This window comes from Podarcis bocagei (genome assembly GCF_964188305.1).
Source record: "Podarcis bocagei genome assembly, chromosome: 2".
Classification (NCBI taxonomy): Eukaryota; Metazoa; Chordata; class Lepidosauria; order Squamata; family Lacertidae; genus Podarcis; species Podarcis bocagei.
In genome coordinates this window covers 3,808,446-3,823,281 of record NC_138126.1, presented here as the reverse complement: position 1 = coordinate 3,823,281, position 14,836 = coordinate 3,808,446, and the positions used below count along the sequence as shown (strand labels likewise).

Here is a 14,836-nt window from a genome sequence, read left to right as displayed (position 1 = left end):
GCATCTTGGTGCATATAAAAGTCTCGCAGTCGTGATCATATATTGTAACAAAGGAGAACACATATTTTAGATACTCCCCCAACTGGACAGAGAGCTTGGAGAAAGAGATGGGATCTCTTTAGATGCAGCTACTCCCCCTCCCCGACCCTCAGGTCTGCCCTGATGCTGCACTGAATAACCAGGTGGGCAAGGCTGGGTAAGACCAACTCCAGCCTGTTCACTCATCCAAGCAGGTCTCTGTGCTATAGATACAATCAGCCTCACCCTCCCTCTCTCCCTCCCTCTCCCCCCTCTCCCTCCCTCTCCCTCCCTCCCTCCCTCCCTCTCTCTGTTTATTTTTTTGCCGTCAGGTACTCCTTCGTGTTCAGTTCGGGCTTCAGTAAAATAATGTAGCACTTGGGCATGAAGATGCAGCCCAGAAGCCCAGCACTGGAGACCAAGATAGAGAAAACCTGCACAGCTACCATGTATTTCCCCTTGGTGCTCAGGTAGGTGGGCACAAAGGACACCCAAACACTGCAGAAGACCAGCATGCTGAAGGTGATCAGCTTGGCTTCATTGAAGGCCCCAGGCAGATTCCTGGCTAGGAAAGCCACTGTGAAGCAGATGGCAGCCAGGAAGCCCATGTAGCCAAGGACAGCGTAAAACATGGCCACAAACCCTTCATTGCATTGCAAGATGATCTCGCCAGGGAGGGATCTCATGTCAGAGTTTGGGAATGGAGGAGAAAGTCCCAGCCAGGTGATGCAGATGACAAGTTGGACAGTGGAACAGGAAATGACAATGGAGTTGGTCAGACTTTTCCTCAGCCATTTCCTCAGCCTGTTCCCTGGCTTGGTGGCCATGAAGGCCAGAACCACAGTGATGGTTTTTGCCAACACAGAAGAGATGGCAGATGAGAAGACAATGCTGAAGACCATTTGTCGGAGAAGACAGGTGACTTTCCTTGGCCGGCCGATGAAGAGGAAAGAGGACAAAAAGCAGAGCAGGAGAGAGAAGAGGAGGATGTAGGAGAGGTCCCTGTTGTTGGCCTTGACTAGGGAAGTTTCATTGTATTTCATGAATATTCCCAAAATGCAGCCTGTGGTTGAAGATAAGAGTAGGGCAAAGGAAGCCAGGAGGATCCCCAAGTAATCATCATAGGACAAGAAGGTGATTGCTTTGGGGACACATTGATCGTGGTTTTTGTTTGGATGCTGATCTTCTGGACATTTGGTACATTCATTGGCATCTGCACAGAGAAAGAGAGACTTCAGTATGCTAACATTAGTCATACACCTAGAGCAGTCTTACAATTGTGGGGAATGGTTTGCATATGGGAGAGATTAAGAAATAATAATAATAATAATACCCCACCCATCTGGCTGGGTTTCCCCAGCTACTCTGGGCGGCTTCCAACAAAACACTAAATTACAATAACCTATTAAACATTAAAAGCTTCCCTAAACAGGGCTGCCTTCAGATGTTTTCTAAAAGTTTGGTCTGTTATTTTTCTCTTTGACATCTGGTGGGAGGGCATTCCACAGGGCGGGTGTCACTACCGAGAAGGCCCTCTGCCTGCTTCCCTGTAACTTGGCTTCTTGCAGCGAGGGAACCACCAGAAGGCCCTCGGCGCTGGATCTCAGTGTCCGGGCAGAACGATGGAGGTGGAGACGCTCCTTCAGGTATACTGTGTTCTCTAGTAGAGAACCTTCTATGCATGGCTTCTTTCCACTGGTGTCATGTCCTACCTTCCTGAGTGGAGATTGTCCCTTCTGAGCAGGGAGCACAGTCATAGCAGCATGGAGGCTTCCCTTCCTGAATCTTCTTGGCAAATCCAGGGCAACAGCTCTTTGTGCATCTTGCCTGAGGCATGGTCTGGAAATGAACAGAAGAAAGAGCATTGAGGAAATAGATTGTTCAGTATTGGAAGGATCCCTGGAATAACACTAATACTAACAATAAAATAATATCTATACCCTAACCATCTGGCTGGGTTACCCCAGCCACACTGGGCAGCTTCCCACACAGATAAAAATATAATAAAGCGCGAAACATTAAAAGCATCTTTACTTCCAATTGCCCAAAGTGAGCCCAGGCCCAGTTAGGAGTGATTTCCTTTTTGCTTTCTGTAGAGCAGCATGGCTGTGAAATCTCTTTAGTGTTTCTGCTTCTTCCCTTTAACATTGATATACTGCACTTTTCTACATTGAACCAGCCATTCCTACAAAATGGGGCACTAAAACAACTCCTGACACTGTTGCCATCACACCTGCTATGTGTTGGTGCAGTTGTGAAATAAGGCTGGACTGACTGATTTCTGCTTTGCTTCAAAGGCTAAATGGCGTTGTTGAGGTTGGCATGAAAGCTGCAGAACTTGGCACCTAGTTTGCTCGTGAGGCATATCTGCACTTCCCATTTTCATTTTAGGAAGCTTTCCCAGCTGGGTGAATAAATATTTATTACAGCTGTTCATTTTGTAATTCATTTTGTAAGCCTCTTATTCATTGTCAGATTTTATACATGCTTATACAACAGTGAGATCCATTAAGTTCATTGCTATTTATCTCCAAGGAAGTGCCCATGACTGCAATAAAAGCCTCATATGTAATGTTCAACAAGTTGTTAGAATGCAGCAGATATCATAGATATTAAAAAGGCATGTAACATTTCTCCTACCTTCTTCCACAGTGTGGGCCATACTATTGTTTCTGGGCTAATGGTGAACTTTAGATTTGAGGACTTCTGTCTCTCTGTGCTTCCAATTTTCACACCAGCATGAGAATTATTAGGAAACAGCACCCAATTCACAATATCAAAGTCAATGGCCAGTGCCCCATTCTCATCCAAGTACTGTGCATCAGTTGAAGTATTAGAAGACAGATGGACTTCTTTCAAGAATGAATGAAGCTAGAACAACAGAGAAAACCACGTTGGATGGCATATATTGATTATAAAGAGGTGGAAAATATTGGTTGATTGGTGGAGGTGGAAATCATTGGTTGGATATTCATTCACTTGTCATATGGGGACATGGCTGCTGTGCGCACATGAGAAGAAAATGAGCTGTCCCAGTTTTTCCAAGACACCTGTAGGGTATGCTGTGTTCCTATTATGGTGATTCCAGAGTTGGAAAATAAATGACCATCTTCAAAAGCGAGAGGCCATTTCTGTAATCTACCCCCCACTCTTTAACCCATATCTAATTCTACCCTTCCTTCCCCACCCATCACACTTTATGTCAGCACAACTTAATAGGTTTGATAGAAAACACAAGGTGAGAGACACAGGCCAACCCAGATGGGTTGGCATGGAGTCATCCTATAAAGTAGATAAGCAATATGACTAGCTTAGAAGCAATTACATTAAATGTGAGGGGGTTGGGAAACCCTATCAAAAGAAAACGCATTACCTCGTATGTGAACACCATGAAACCACACATTCCTTTCCTACAGGAAATACACAATCCACCGAAAGGAAGCAAACTCCTGAGTGATCCCTGCTTCAGTCAACAATGGATTGCACCTGGTTCAGGAAAGGCCCTCAGAGTAGCCATAATACTCAGTAGAGACCTGAGCTTCAAAGCCACGACAGTGCTAAAAGACAAAAAGACAATTGCCAAACTAAAAACAACTTGAGTTCATCCAGAAAACTCTAAACAAGTTCCTCTCCTTCTCCAAAGGAGAAGCAATCCTGGGAGTGTGACCTCAACCTAAATATGAGAAGCATTTTCCTGAAAGACACCCACCCTACAACACCATGGACAACCTTCCTCTGAAGGCAGCCGCTTCAGGGACTCTTACAAATTAGGGACTCTTACAAATTGCTAAAAAACACAGGGGTCTCTATGACATATGGGGCAAAGAAAACCTGGGCTACACCAGCTACACATTCCATTCCAGGCACCACAGCACAGTCCAGACTAGATAGCATTCTGCTCACACAAGCATCGATCCCCTTGGTTGAATCAACAAACAAGTAGAAGTTAGGAGAAGAAACACAAACCACCCCATCATGGTCCTTCAGTCTGATCCCAACCACAAATAAGGTAATTAGAGGGAGTCTCACAAAAACTCTTCAAAACTACTTGAAAGAAAATGACGTGGACAATATAACAACCCCCCTCCTTTGGGATGCAATGAAAGCAGTCACAAGAGGAGCCTCCATAAAAGAGAAAGCATCCCTTGAAAAACAAACCTCCTCAAAAATGAGCAAAATAGAACAAGACATCACGGCCCTCTCATTACGCTACAAACAGAAAGGAGCTAGAAAACTCCTTAAATGTATAGAACAAAAAAGGAGGGTACTAGATTCACTAGAAATCAACAAGAAAGTGATCGACATGTTATACACAAAACAATGCTTCTATGAGTATGGAGGGAAATACTCCAAATTATTAGCAAGCAGGTATAGGAAAAAAATCACTCAAAACAAGAATACACTGCATCACCAAAAAAAGAGGGCAACATAACATTCTCCCCCAAAGAAATAACCTAAGAATCTGTGGAATTTTACTCCAACCTATACACCTCCCACAACCCACCCAAGGAGGATATCAGAAGATTCCTAGCAGGACTGAGCATGACAACCTTAACTGATGAGGAACAGGAATTCATGGACAGTCCTATCACCCTGGAGGAAATGGATACGATCCTCAAAAACCTGAAACCACCCAAAGCCCCAGGCCCAGACAGCGTTACAGCAGAATTCTATGAGAAATTAAAAGAACTCTGATGCCCTACATAACCCACCTATTCAACAACATCATAAAAGGGGGCGCCATTCCTAAAACCTTGACCTCCTCCAAGATAGTCTCTATCCCCAAACCACTCAAATACAGCCTCAACGTAGAATCACACTGCCCAGTCTCATTAATAAACTAAGACTACCAGATATTCACATCAATCTTGGCTAACTGTCTTAAAATTCCTACACAAGTTAATAGTCCCAGACCACATTGGCTTTGTCCCTGGTTGCAATATAACAGACCCCATCAGGAAACTACTGGATCTGATTGGACACAGTAAGGCAACTAAACTCCCCCTGATAATTAAGTTCCTAGACATCCTCAAAGCTTTCGATCGCTTAGAATAGAAATACCTACCAGCCGTACTAACTAATATGAAATTTGGTCCCATCTTCTTACAAATCCTCAAACAAATATAGTCCTGAGCCTCAGCAAAATGCAAGACTAACAGTATGGACTTTAATACCATAGCAATCCAAAGAAACACAAAACAAGGATGCCCACTGTCTCCCTTCCTATTCATTCTGGCTCTGGAACTTCTAGCAATTTGAATCCGAGCAGCCACAGACATCAAGAATTCATTAACACCACCAAGATAAAACTTTGCTGCACCAGGTTCAGATACCATGGCGTACAAATAACCAGAAACCCCAATAAACTATACCCCCACAATTACAACCCCTTGTGGTGACAAATCAACAAAGACTTGAGGAGATGGAACAACACCAACTTCACTCTCTCAGACAAAATAGCCATGATCAAAATGATCACCATCCCAAAATTAACCTACCTATTCCAAATCCTCCCAATCTGGATTCCCCCAGCCCAACTTCGCAAATGGCAGAAAAAACTACACTCATTTATTTTCTTTCACAAAAGACCAAGAATAATCCCCATATACCTGCACCTCCCCTCCTCAGAAGGAGAATGGGAAATCCCCAACATAGAATCATATTACATTGCCAACCAAGTACGCCACATAATTCTGTATATCCTAGAAGACGAGATGAAACAATGGATACACCTGGAGACATAATCGAAAATATCTCCACCACAGCATACCCATTCCTCCCAAACTACAGTGGAACCTCTACATATGGACGTAATCAGTTCTGGAGGTCCGTCTGTAAGAGGATCCGGGTCGCTGGTAGAAGCGCCATTGTGCGCAGGCGCATTTGGCGGCAGTGCACTTCTGCGCATGTGCAGATGGCAGCAGCCGCTTCTGCGCATGCAAAAATTGCGGCAAACCAGGTATTTACTTCCGGGTTTGCCGCGGTCGCAACTTGGATCGGGCCCAAGTAGAGGCGGTCGTAAGTAGAGGCGGTCGTAAGTGGCTGGTGTGGTCACCCGGGCTAGTGGACCTGTGTCCTATTATGTGACCTTGGAAAATGGGCAAGTTTGGAAGAGACATATAGATCAGCTGAGGCGCCGGGCGCTCAGCAGGGAGGAGTCAGATAATTCATCCCTGGCTAACGACGCAGAGCTGCAAGACCAGAGTGAAAATGGCCCAGAGGTGCAGTCACCAGGGGCTTCAGCAAATGAACCAGGGTCTGCTAGTCCTCATGAGGACGAGGTACAGGTAGGGGAACCTGAGATGTCTGGGACTCCATCTGTTTCTGGCGAAACCCCTAGAGCAGCCCCTCTACCACAGGTAGCACCCAATCCAGAACCTGCAACACCTGTTGTCAGGAGATCAAGTAGAAGTTGTAGGACCCCACAGTACCTGAGAGATTACGTCTGCTGTGCTCACTAGGGGGGGGGGAGGGGTGTTGTGTATTGAGATTTTTATATCTGTATTATTATTGTCTGTATTTGCATTAGAACTGCCTTTTGGTTTCAAAGGGTACAGCTACTATTGGTTCATTTAAGCTACTGTATTTGGATCCTCTGTCTTATTGGTTCCCTCCAAAAGGCAGGACTGTGATTGCCTGATATTGTTCCCTCCAAAATGTATCCTTTCTAGCTAGTCCCCTGTCCCTATAAATGTAGCTTTCCCCTCCTCAGTCTTCAGTCTTGTTGCTTTAATAAAGAAGTGTTACTAGAGAACTGTCTCCAGCATGTTATATCAAGAGAGCTGAAATCACAAACCCCACGTCACAACAGAAATACAACAAGCAAATAGTAAGAGAACCTAGACAAGTGATGCTGACACAAAACCCCACGCATACACTAAGCAGAAGAATAGAAGCATAACCATCTGACCTCACCCCACTCACCATTCCTCCTCCCCCTCTTTCCCCCTCTTTTCTTCCTAACCTAACCCTGTATGTAACACTAATGTCTCACACCAAATAAAAATGATCTGTACAAGCACAACTTGAAAAAAGACAATGCATGTATTTTTGTAAACTAAGAAATATTACATATATAGATATAGATATCAAGAGGCCATACCTGCCATGACTGTAGACTTTGACGTTCCATCTTGTCTCCTCCACCCACCATCAACCTCTGCTTTGATCTGGATGAATAGGCTTCATTCAAGGCCTGAGCCACAACTTGGACACTGTAGTAAGTGATATAACTGTCTTGGGAGTGGATCCCTTCGATCTTCTGGGGCAGCAGCATATGATTCTCCTTCTCTCTGCATCTTTCCCAACTCCTCACAGATAAGGGATGCTTTGAATATGAACATACAAATGCATTTCTCCAAGAAGCAGAAGCTCTTGGCTCATAGTAGTCCTTTTTTGCCCCCTTTTGGGTCTTCATTACAAAGGACAATGAACCATGGGCATATCGGAAGGCTTCCGTCTCATAAAACAAGATGTTGTCCTGAAGACCGGTGGTGATCCAGACTTTCCCCCCAGTTTGTGTCCTTTCAAAGAAAGATTGTACCTCCATGATAACATAAAATCCATTCTGAGAATCTGTATAGTAAACAAATACATTGACTTGTCTCCACATGGCAGGTGGCTCATGAGAGAACCACAGGGAGGTTTTCCATTGCACTCTTTCAGTGAAGGCAGCACAAATTTCCCATTTGCTCATCAGAGGTGTCAAGGTGCTCAGGAACTTTTCTCCATTGTCATTATCTGAAGCAAAGAGGCCGACCCATGTCCATCTGAAGTGCAGGAGGAGTTCGACCAACCCCTGGCACTGAGCTTCTTCATTTGGGGCCATCGAGTTGACAAAAGGGGACTGTTTTTTATCATGAAGAACAAAGCCAGAACTGAGCTGGTGAGAGAAGGGAAAGAGACCAATGCTTTGTTTTTCAGGACAAATATTGGATGATAAATTTAATTATCAACCTCAACCTTATTTGAAATAAATATTTTTTATTTTATTTTAGCAATGTATAAACCACTTAACTGCTTAGCAACGTATAAACCGCTTAAAACCTTAGCAATTACAGAGGAAATAATAATTAATAATAATAATAATAATAATAATAATAATAATAATAATAGTAGTAGTAGTAGTAGTAGTAATAGTAATAATACCCCACCATCCCCGGCTAGAGCCGGGCTCAGGGCGGCTTACACCAGTAAAATTACAGTAAAAACATAATGGGTGTGTGTGAACCAATTTAAAATACAGGTTAAAATACAATTTAAAATGCAGCCTCATTTTAAAAGTGGCCCATAGATCAAAACCATAAGGGGTGGGAAACATAAGGGTCAGACTGAGTCCAGACCAATGGCCAGGTGGAACAGCTCTCTCTCAGCATCTTCATTTAGCAAAGGAGTTGTTCTATATGATTCAGCTGGTTTAGGTCCATTTGTTAGGAATAGATATAATTATAGCTTCTGAACTATAGGTGGTTTTGGGTGTGTGTGGAAGATTTGTAGATTGTTGTATTAACTTGTTATTTTATCAGTGGGGAGTTTATAAAGGGGCATAATCAGCATAAGTCATTGGGTGGATTTCAGTTTTAGTGATCTTTGCTACTGGGCATGAAGCAATGAGGGAAAATATCTATGGAAATATGAATTGTGGACATGAAAATAGAAAGTGAGGTCTTTATCGGTAGGATGTTAGAATCTCCAAATATCTATTAAGCTATTTACTTCCATTATGTTTTAAAGGTCTTGGTTTGTCGTTTAGTCGTTTAGTCGTGTCCGACTCTTTGTGACCCCATGGACCAGAGCACGCCAGGCACTCCTGTCTTCCACTGCCTCCCGCAGTTTGGTCAAACTCATGCTGGTAGCTTCGAGAACACTGTCCCACCATCTCGTCCTCTGTCGTCCCCTTCTCCTTCTGCCCTCAATCTTTCCCAACATCAGGATCTGTCCTTCCAGTGAGCACTCAGGGCCAATTTCCTTAAGAATGGAGAGTTTTGATCTTCTTGCAGTCCATGGGACTCTCCAGAGTCTCCTCCAGCACCATAATTCAAAAGCATCAATTCTTCGGCCATCAGCCTTCTTTATGGTCCAGCTCTCACTTCCATACATCACTACTGGGAAAACCAGAGCTTTAACTATCTTGTTAGCAAGGTGATGTCTCTGCTTTTTAAGATGCTGTCTAGGTTTGTCATTGTTTTTCTCCCAAGAAGCAGGCGTCTTTTAATTTCGTGACTGCTCTCACCATCTGCAGTGGAAGTAAAATCTCTCACTGCTTCCATTTCTTCCCCTTCTATTTGCCAGGAGGTGATGGGACCAGTGGCCATGATCTTAGTTTTTTTGATACAGATAGGTAGCCGTGTTGGTCTGCCATAGTCAAAATAAAAAAAATCCTTCCAGTAGCACCTTAAAGACCAACTAAGTTAGTTCTTGGTATGAGCTTTCGTGTGCACTTCTGTTTCAGTGTATCTGAAGAAGTGTGCATGCACACGAAAGCTCATACCAAGAACTAACTTAGTTGGTCTTTAAGGTGCTACTGGAAGGAATTTTTTTATTTAGTTTTTTGATGTTGAGCTTCAAACCATATTTTGCGCTCTCCTCTTTCACCCTCATTAAAAGGTTCTTTAATTCCTCCTCACTTTCTGCCATCAAGGTTGTGTCATCTGCATATCTGAGGTTGTTGATATTTCTTCCAGCAATCTTAATTCTGGCTTGGGATTCATCCAGTTCAGCCTTTCGCATGCTGAATTCTGCATATAAGTTAAATAAGCAGGGAGACAATATACAGCCTTGTCGTATTCCTTTCCCAATTTTGAACCAATCAGTTGTTCCATATCCAGTTCTAACTATAGCTTCTCATCCCACATAGAGATTTCTCATGAGGCAGACGAGGTGATCAGGCACTCCCATTTCTTTAAGAACTTGCCATATTTTGCTGTGGTCGACACAGTCAAATGCTTTTGTGTAGTCAATGAAGCAGAAGTAGATGTTTTTCTGGAACTCTCTAGCTTTCTCCATAATCCAGGTCATGTTTGCAAGTTGGTCTCTGGTTCCTCTGCCCCTTCTAAATCCAGCTTGCGCTTCTGAGAGTTCTCGGTCCACATACTGCTTGAGCCTGCCTTGTAGAATTTTAAGCATAACTTTGCTAGCGTGTGAAATGAGTGCAATTGTGCGGTAGTTGGAGCATTCTTTGGCACTGCCTTTCTTTGGGATTGGGATGTAGACTGATCTTCTCCAATCCTCTGGCCACTGCTGAGTTTTCCAAACTTGCTGGCATATTGAGTGTAGCACCTTAACAGCATCATCTTTTAAAATTTTAAACAGTTCAGCTTGAATAGCATCACTTCCACTGGCCTTGTTATTTGCAGTGCTTTCTAAGGCCCATTTGACTTCACTCTCCAGGATGTCTAGCTCAAGGTCAGCAACCACACTACCTGGGCTGTATGAAATCTCTGTATCTTTCTGGTATAATTCCTCTTCTTGGTGTCTTCTGCTTATGTTAGGTCCTTTCCACTTTTGTCCTTTATTATGGTAATCTTTGTAACAAAATGTTCCTTTCATATCTCCAATTTTCTTGAAGAGATCTCTGATTTTCCCCATTCTGCTGTTTTCCTCTATTTCTTTGCATTGTTTGTTTAAGAAGGCCCTCTTATCTGTCCTTGCTATTCTTTGGAAATCTGCATTCAATTTCCTGTATCTTTCACTATCTCCCTCACATTTTGCTTGCCTTCTATCCCCTGCTATTTGTAAGGCCTCATTGGATAGCCACTTTGCTTTCTTGCATTTCCTTGGCTAGGTCTTGGCTAGATTGCCTTTTTTGAGATATGTCAATCATAGATGAAATCATGAAATCATACCATTGAAGTCACCTCCAAGTATTATTTCAGCTTTAGCATGGATTTTTATTACACTATTTGTAGATTTGACAGGGGAAAATATTGGTTAATGCACATTGAAGAATACAGTGGTACCTCGAGTTACATACGCTTCAGGTTACAGACTCCGCTAACCCAGAAATAGTGCTTCAGGTTAAGAACTTTGCTTCAGGATGAGAACATAAATCGTGCTCCGGTGGCAGCAGGAGGCCCCATTAGCTAAAGTGGTGCTTCAGGTTAAGAACAGTTTCAGGTTAAGTACGGACCTCCGGAACGAATTAAGTACTTAACCCGAGGTACCACTGTATTTATATTAAAGCAGTTGTACATTTAACATTATGTCCCTTTCTTCCTATCATTTTGCTCAGTTTATTTATTAAAATAGTTATAGTATACTCAGCATAATTTGTTGTTTCATGAGATGGCAAAGCCCATTCTTACTTGTGGGATTTTGTAGATTCCCAACATGCCTGCAATGTGCATGGAGATGTCGGATTCACCCCGTTCAAGAACAGCCAGTAATGTTTTCTGCCTTCCACAGGTGTAGTTAGGGATATTGATTTTCCCACCAGCAAGCAGATCTGTCAGGGCATCAGAAGTGGTTCTTCCATCAAAATGGGTCTCATAGATGCTGTAGCCCAAGGTGATGTTGGGTAGGAGCCTGGGGTTATGATTGACATCCTGCATGGCCAGCAAGAAGCTAAGAATTTGCCATGCCCTCTTATTCACAGAACTGCAAAAAGAATTATGTCACATAGTGACATTCAGTTCAGTGAAATTGAAAGTATAGCCTTCTCCTATAGCCACTAAATATCTTAAGGCTTTCTAAAATACTTCTGTAATACTAAACTCTTAAAAATACATTTTGACCTGGCCAATATGGCCAGCTACCTCCCAGTCTCAAATCTTCCATTCTTGGGCAAGGTGATTGAGCGGGTGGTTGCTGAACAACTCCAGTCATGACTGGAGGATGCAGACCATTTTGATCCCTTCCAATTCAGGCCTCATCATGGGACGGAAACTGCCTTAGTTGCGCTGATCGATGATCTCCAGTGTGCTAGGGACAAAGGTGAAAGCTGTTTTCTTGTTCTGCAGGATCTCCCTGCAGCCTTTAATACCACTGACCGTGACATCCTTTGTGACTGTCTAGAGGGACTGGGAGCTGGGGGCACTGTTATACAGTGGTTCCGCTCCTTCCTCCTGGGCCATTTCCAGAAAGTGGTGTTGGGGGGTGAGTGTTCAGACCCCTGGGCTCAAACTTGTGGGGTGCCTCAGGGTTCCGTCCTCTCCCCCATGCTTTTAAACATCTATATGAAGCCGCTGGGATAAATCACCGGGGGCTTGGGCTGGGTGTTCATCAGTTTGCAAATTATACCCAGCTCTACCTCTCATTTAAATCAGAACGAGTGAAAGCAGTGAATGTCCTCTGTGAGTGTCTGGAGGCAACTGGAGGATGGATGATGGCTAACAGATTGAGGCTGAAATAAATAAATAAATAAATTTTGTCCAGTTGCACCTTGGAGACCAACTAAGTTTGTTCTGGGTATAAGCTTTCGTGTGCATGAACACAAAAGCTTACCCCCAGAACGAACTTAGTTGGTCTCTAAGGTTCTACTGGACAAAATTTATTTATTTTGACTGTGTCAGACCAACACGGCTACCTACCTGAATCTAGATTGAGGTTGGATCCTGACAAGACAGAAGTACTGTTTTGGGGGGACAGGAGGCGGGCAGGTGTGGAGGATTCCCTGGTCCTGAAAGGGGTAACTGTGCCCCTGAAGGACCAGGTGCGCAGCCTGGGAGTCATTTTGGACTCACAGCTGTCCATGGAGGCGCAGGTCAATTTTGTGTCCAGTGCAGCTGTCTACCAGCTCCCTCTGGTACACAGGCTGAAACCCTACCTGCCCTCAGACTGCTTCACCAGAGTGGTGCATGCTTTGATTATCTTCCACTTGGACTACTGCAATGTGCTCTACATGGAGCTACCTTTGACGGTGGCTCAGAAACTGCAACTAATCCAAAAAGTGACAAAAGAGGCTTCTCCAATATTGATAGATGGGAGTCATTAAACCTTATCCTTTGGGGAAGGGTGAACTCTCTCAAAACGAACATTATCCCAGATTTATTTATATTCTGAGAAGACTTCCAGTTTTTATATCCCAATCATATTTCCAAAAGATAAAGTTCCTGTTTAGGAAATGTATTTGGAGTTCAAATGTACTGAGAATATCATTGCAGAAAATGCCATCACAAATTAAGGAAGGTGGCTTTGGAATTCCAAATCTGGAATTATACCAGCATGTTTATTTATTGTCAAGTATCAGACACTGGAGACCTACTGGGGGTCTTAATCTCCCAAGCTGAGCAACTTTAGAGAATACATACATACAGTAAAGCCTTTGGTTAGGTGGACAGTATTAGGATCCATTTCCACGTGCTAAACTTACCCTGTGGGGAAATCCTACTTTATATTTTATCCTTTTATAAATAAATTATTCTAATTTTTTTAAATAAAATCTCTCACACTCAGCGGCCTTGTGGAAGTCCGGCTCCGCTTTGTCCAGTGGTCAGTAGCTAAGGTCTTTTCCAGGCATTATACATCTCACAAACATTGCTTCCCATAAAAGGGTTGGCATGTTTGGAATCAAAGCATGAGAAGAGCACCTGCCTAAGCATAGTAGAGGGTTACAGTTTTCAGTTGCATAGATTGCTTTGTGCCTGGGGAAAATAATTGTGCATTGAAAATTGTTCTCCCCATCTATCATTGTACCCAGCTATAAAGGACAAGCCTGCCTTTCAACATTCACTTTTCTGAGTGAGAGAACCAATCTCCCGTTCATCTCCAGGTGAGGGTAGTGGCTCAGTCCTGGGGCATTAATTCATAAACTTCTAGAAAAAATTTTTTGGTTGAGAGTGGGAGAACTCCAAAATTTTCATCCCAAAAAATGCTCCAAGGTTCCATGAGACACAATGAGAGAATGAATTTCATTTTGCTAACTACAGAAAACCTGCAACAGCCACACCCCGTATACCTCCATAAACCTCCAGGACACCATAGACCTCCAGGAGAGACCCACCCTAGCATCAGTCACTTTCATCTCAGAGGGGCTGACCCACGTACATCAAGAGAACTCGAGTGAAGCAGAAACACATCAATACATTACTCACGTTTCAACATAGTTCAAGGGGGTGCTGTAGAAGGTGAAGGGAAAACGATCTCCAATGAATCTTGAAGATACAATTCCACTAATGAGATGGTTTCCTGGCCTGTAAAAATTCACAGCACAATTGATATCCCTGATCAGATTCAGTGAGCATTTTGCCTTATGCTGCATCCCGTAGGTTACTAGAAGGAGCAACAAGAGCAGTGTTACCATTCTGAATCCACCTGATACATATCCCTTCTGACTGTTCCTCTCAACTCCACAGCCAGCTAATCAGAAGAAGCCTAAACTATTGCAAAGACATGTCCAGCTCTGGCTTCAGAGACAAAGAGGACATGATATAACGGAGTGCTAGAGCTCTCGTTTGCTAAGCTAGAAGGCGGCTTCCTATGTTCTGATTAAGCTACACAAGGACATCCCCTACACCTGAAAACGATATTGACTGCAAGGACTCGTTGTGGCACAAAAAATATTTCATACATCAAACTTCTGAGGCACAGTGGAGTAAATAACCTCCTACTGCTCTTGATTGTGATGTTTGGGTTATTGTTACCAAAGGCAGCATTCGAAGGGTGTTCATGGGGGATAAGAAGAGATCACTGTGGTTCTGATAATTGTAAGGGGAAGAAAGGTCTCCTCTGGGAGCAGGTGCAGAGCAGGAGAAAAACATGTTGACTCAAGAGACTGACAAGGTTCAAGGAGGGAGAAAGTTGAGTTTGGCTGAACGTGATTGACAACAAAAATGCCCTGAAGCTGTATCAGGTGAAGAGTCCAAACAGTGGGGGGAGGCCA

At 43.4% G+C, this 14,836-nt stretch overlaps 1 protein-coding gene across 1 annotated transcript; it reads right to left on the bottom strand.

Moving 5' to 3' along the window:
* Nucleotides 1-332: 332 nt before the first annotated feature.
* Nucleotides 333-14,257, bottom strand: LOC308579720 (vomeronasal type-2 receptor 26-like; the record flags this gene model as incomplete). Its single annotated transcript, XM_081180652.1, has 6 exons — nucleotides 333-1,231; nucleotides 1,731-1,857; nucleotides 2,659-2,889; nucleotides 7,121-7,900; nucleotides 11,322-11,613; nucleotides 14,049-14,257. The coding sequence occupies 6 exons, from the start codon at nucleotides 14,255-14,257 to the stop codon at nucleotides 333-335; spliced, it is 2,538 nt and encodes an 845-aa protein (XP_081036778.1).
* Nucleotides 14,258-14,836: the final 579 nt, after the last annotated feature.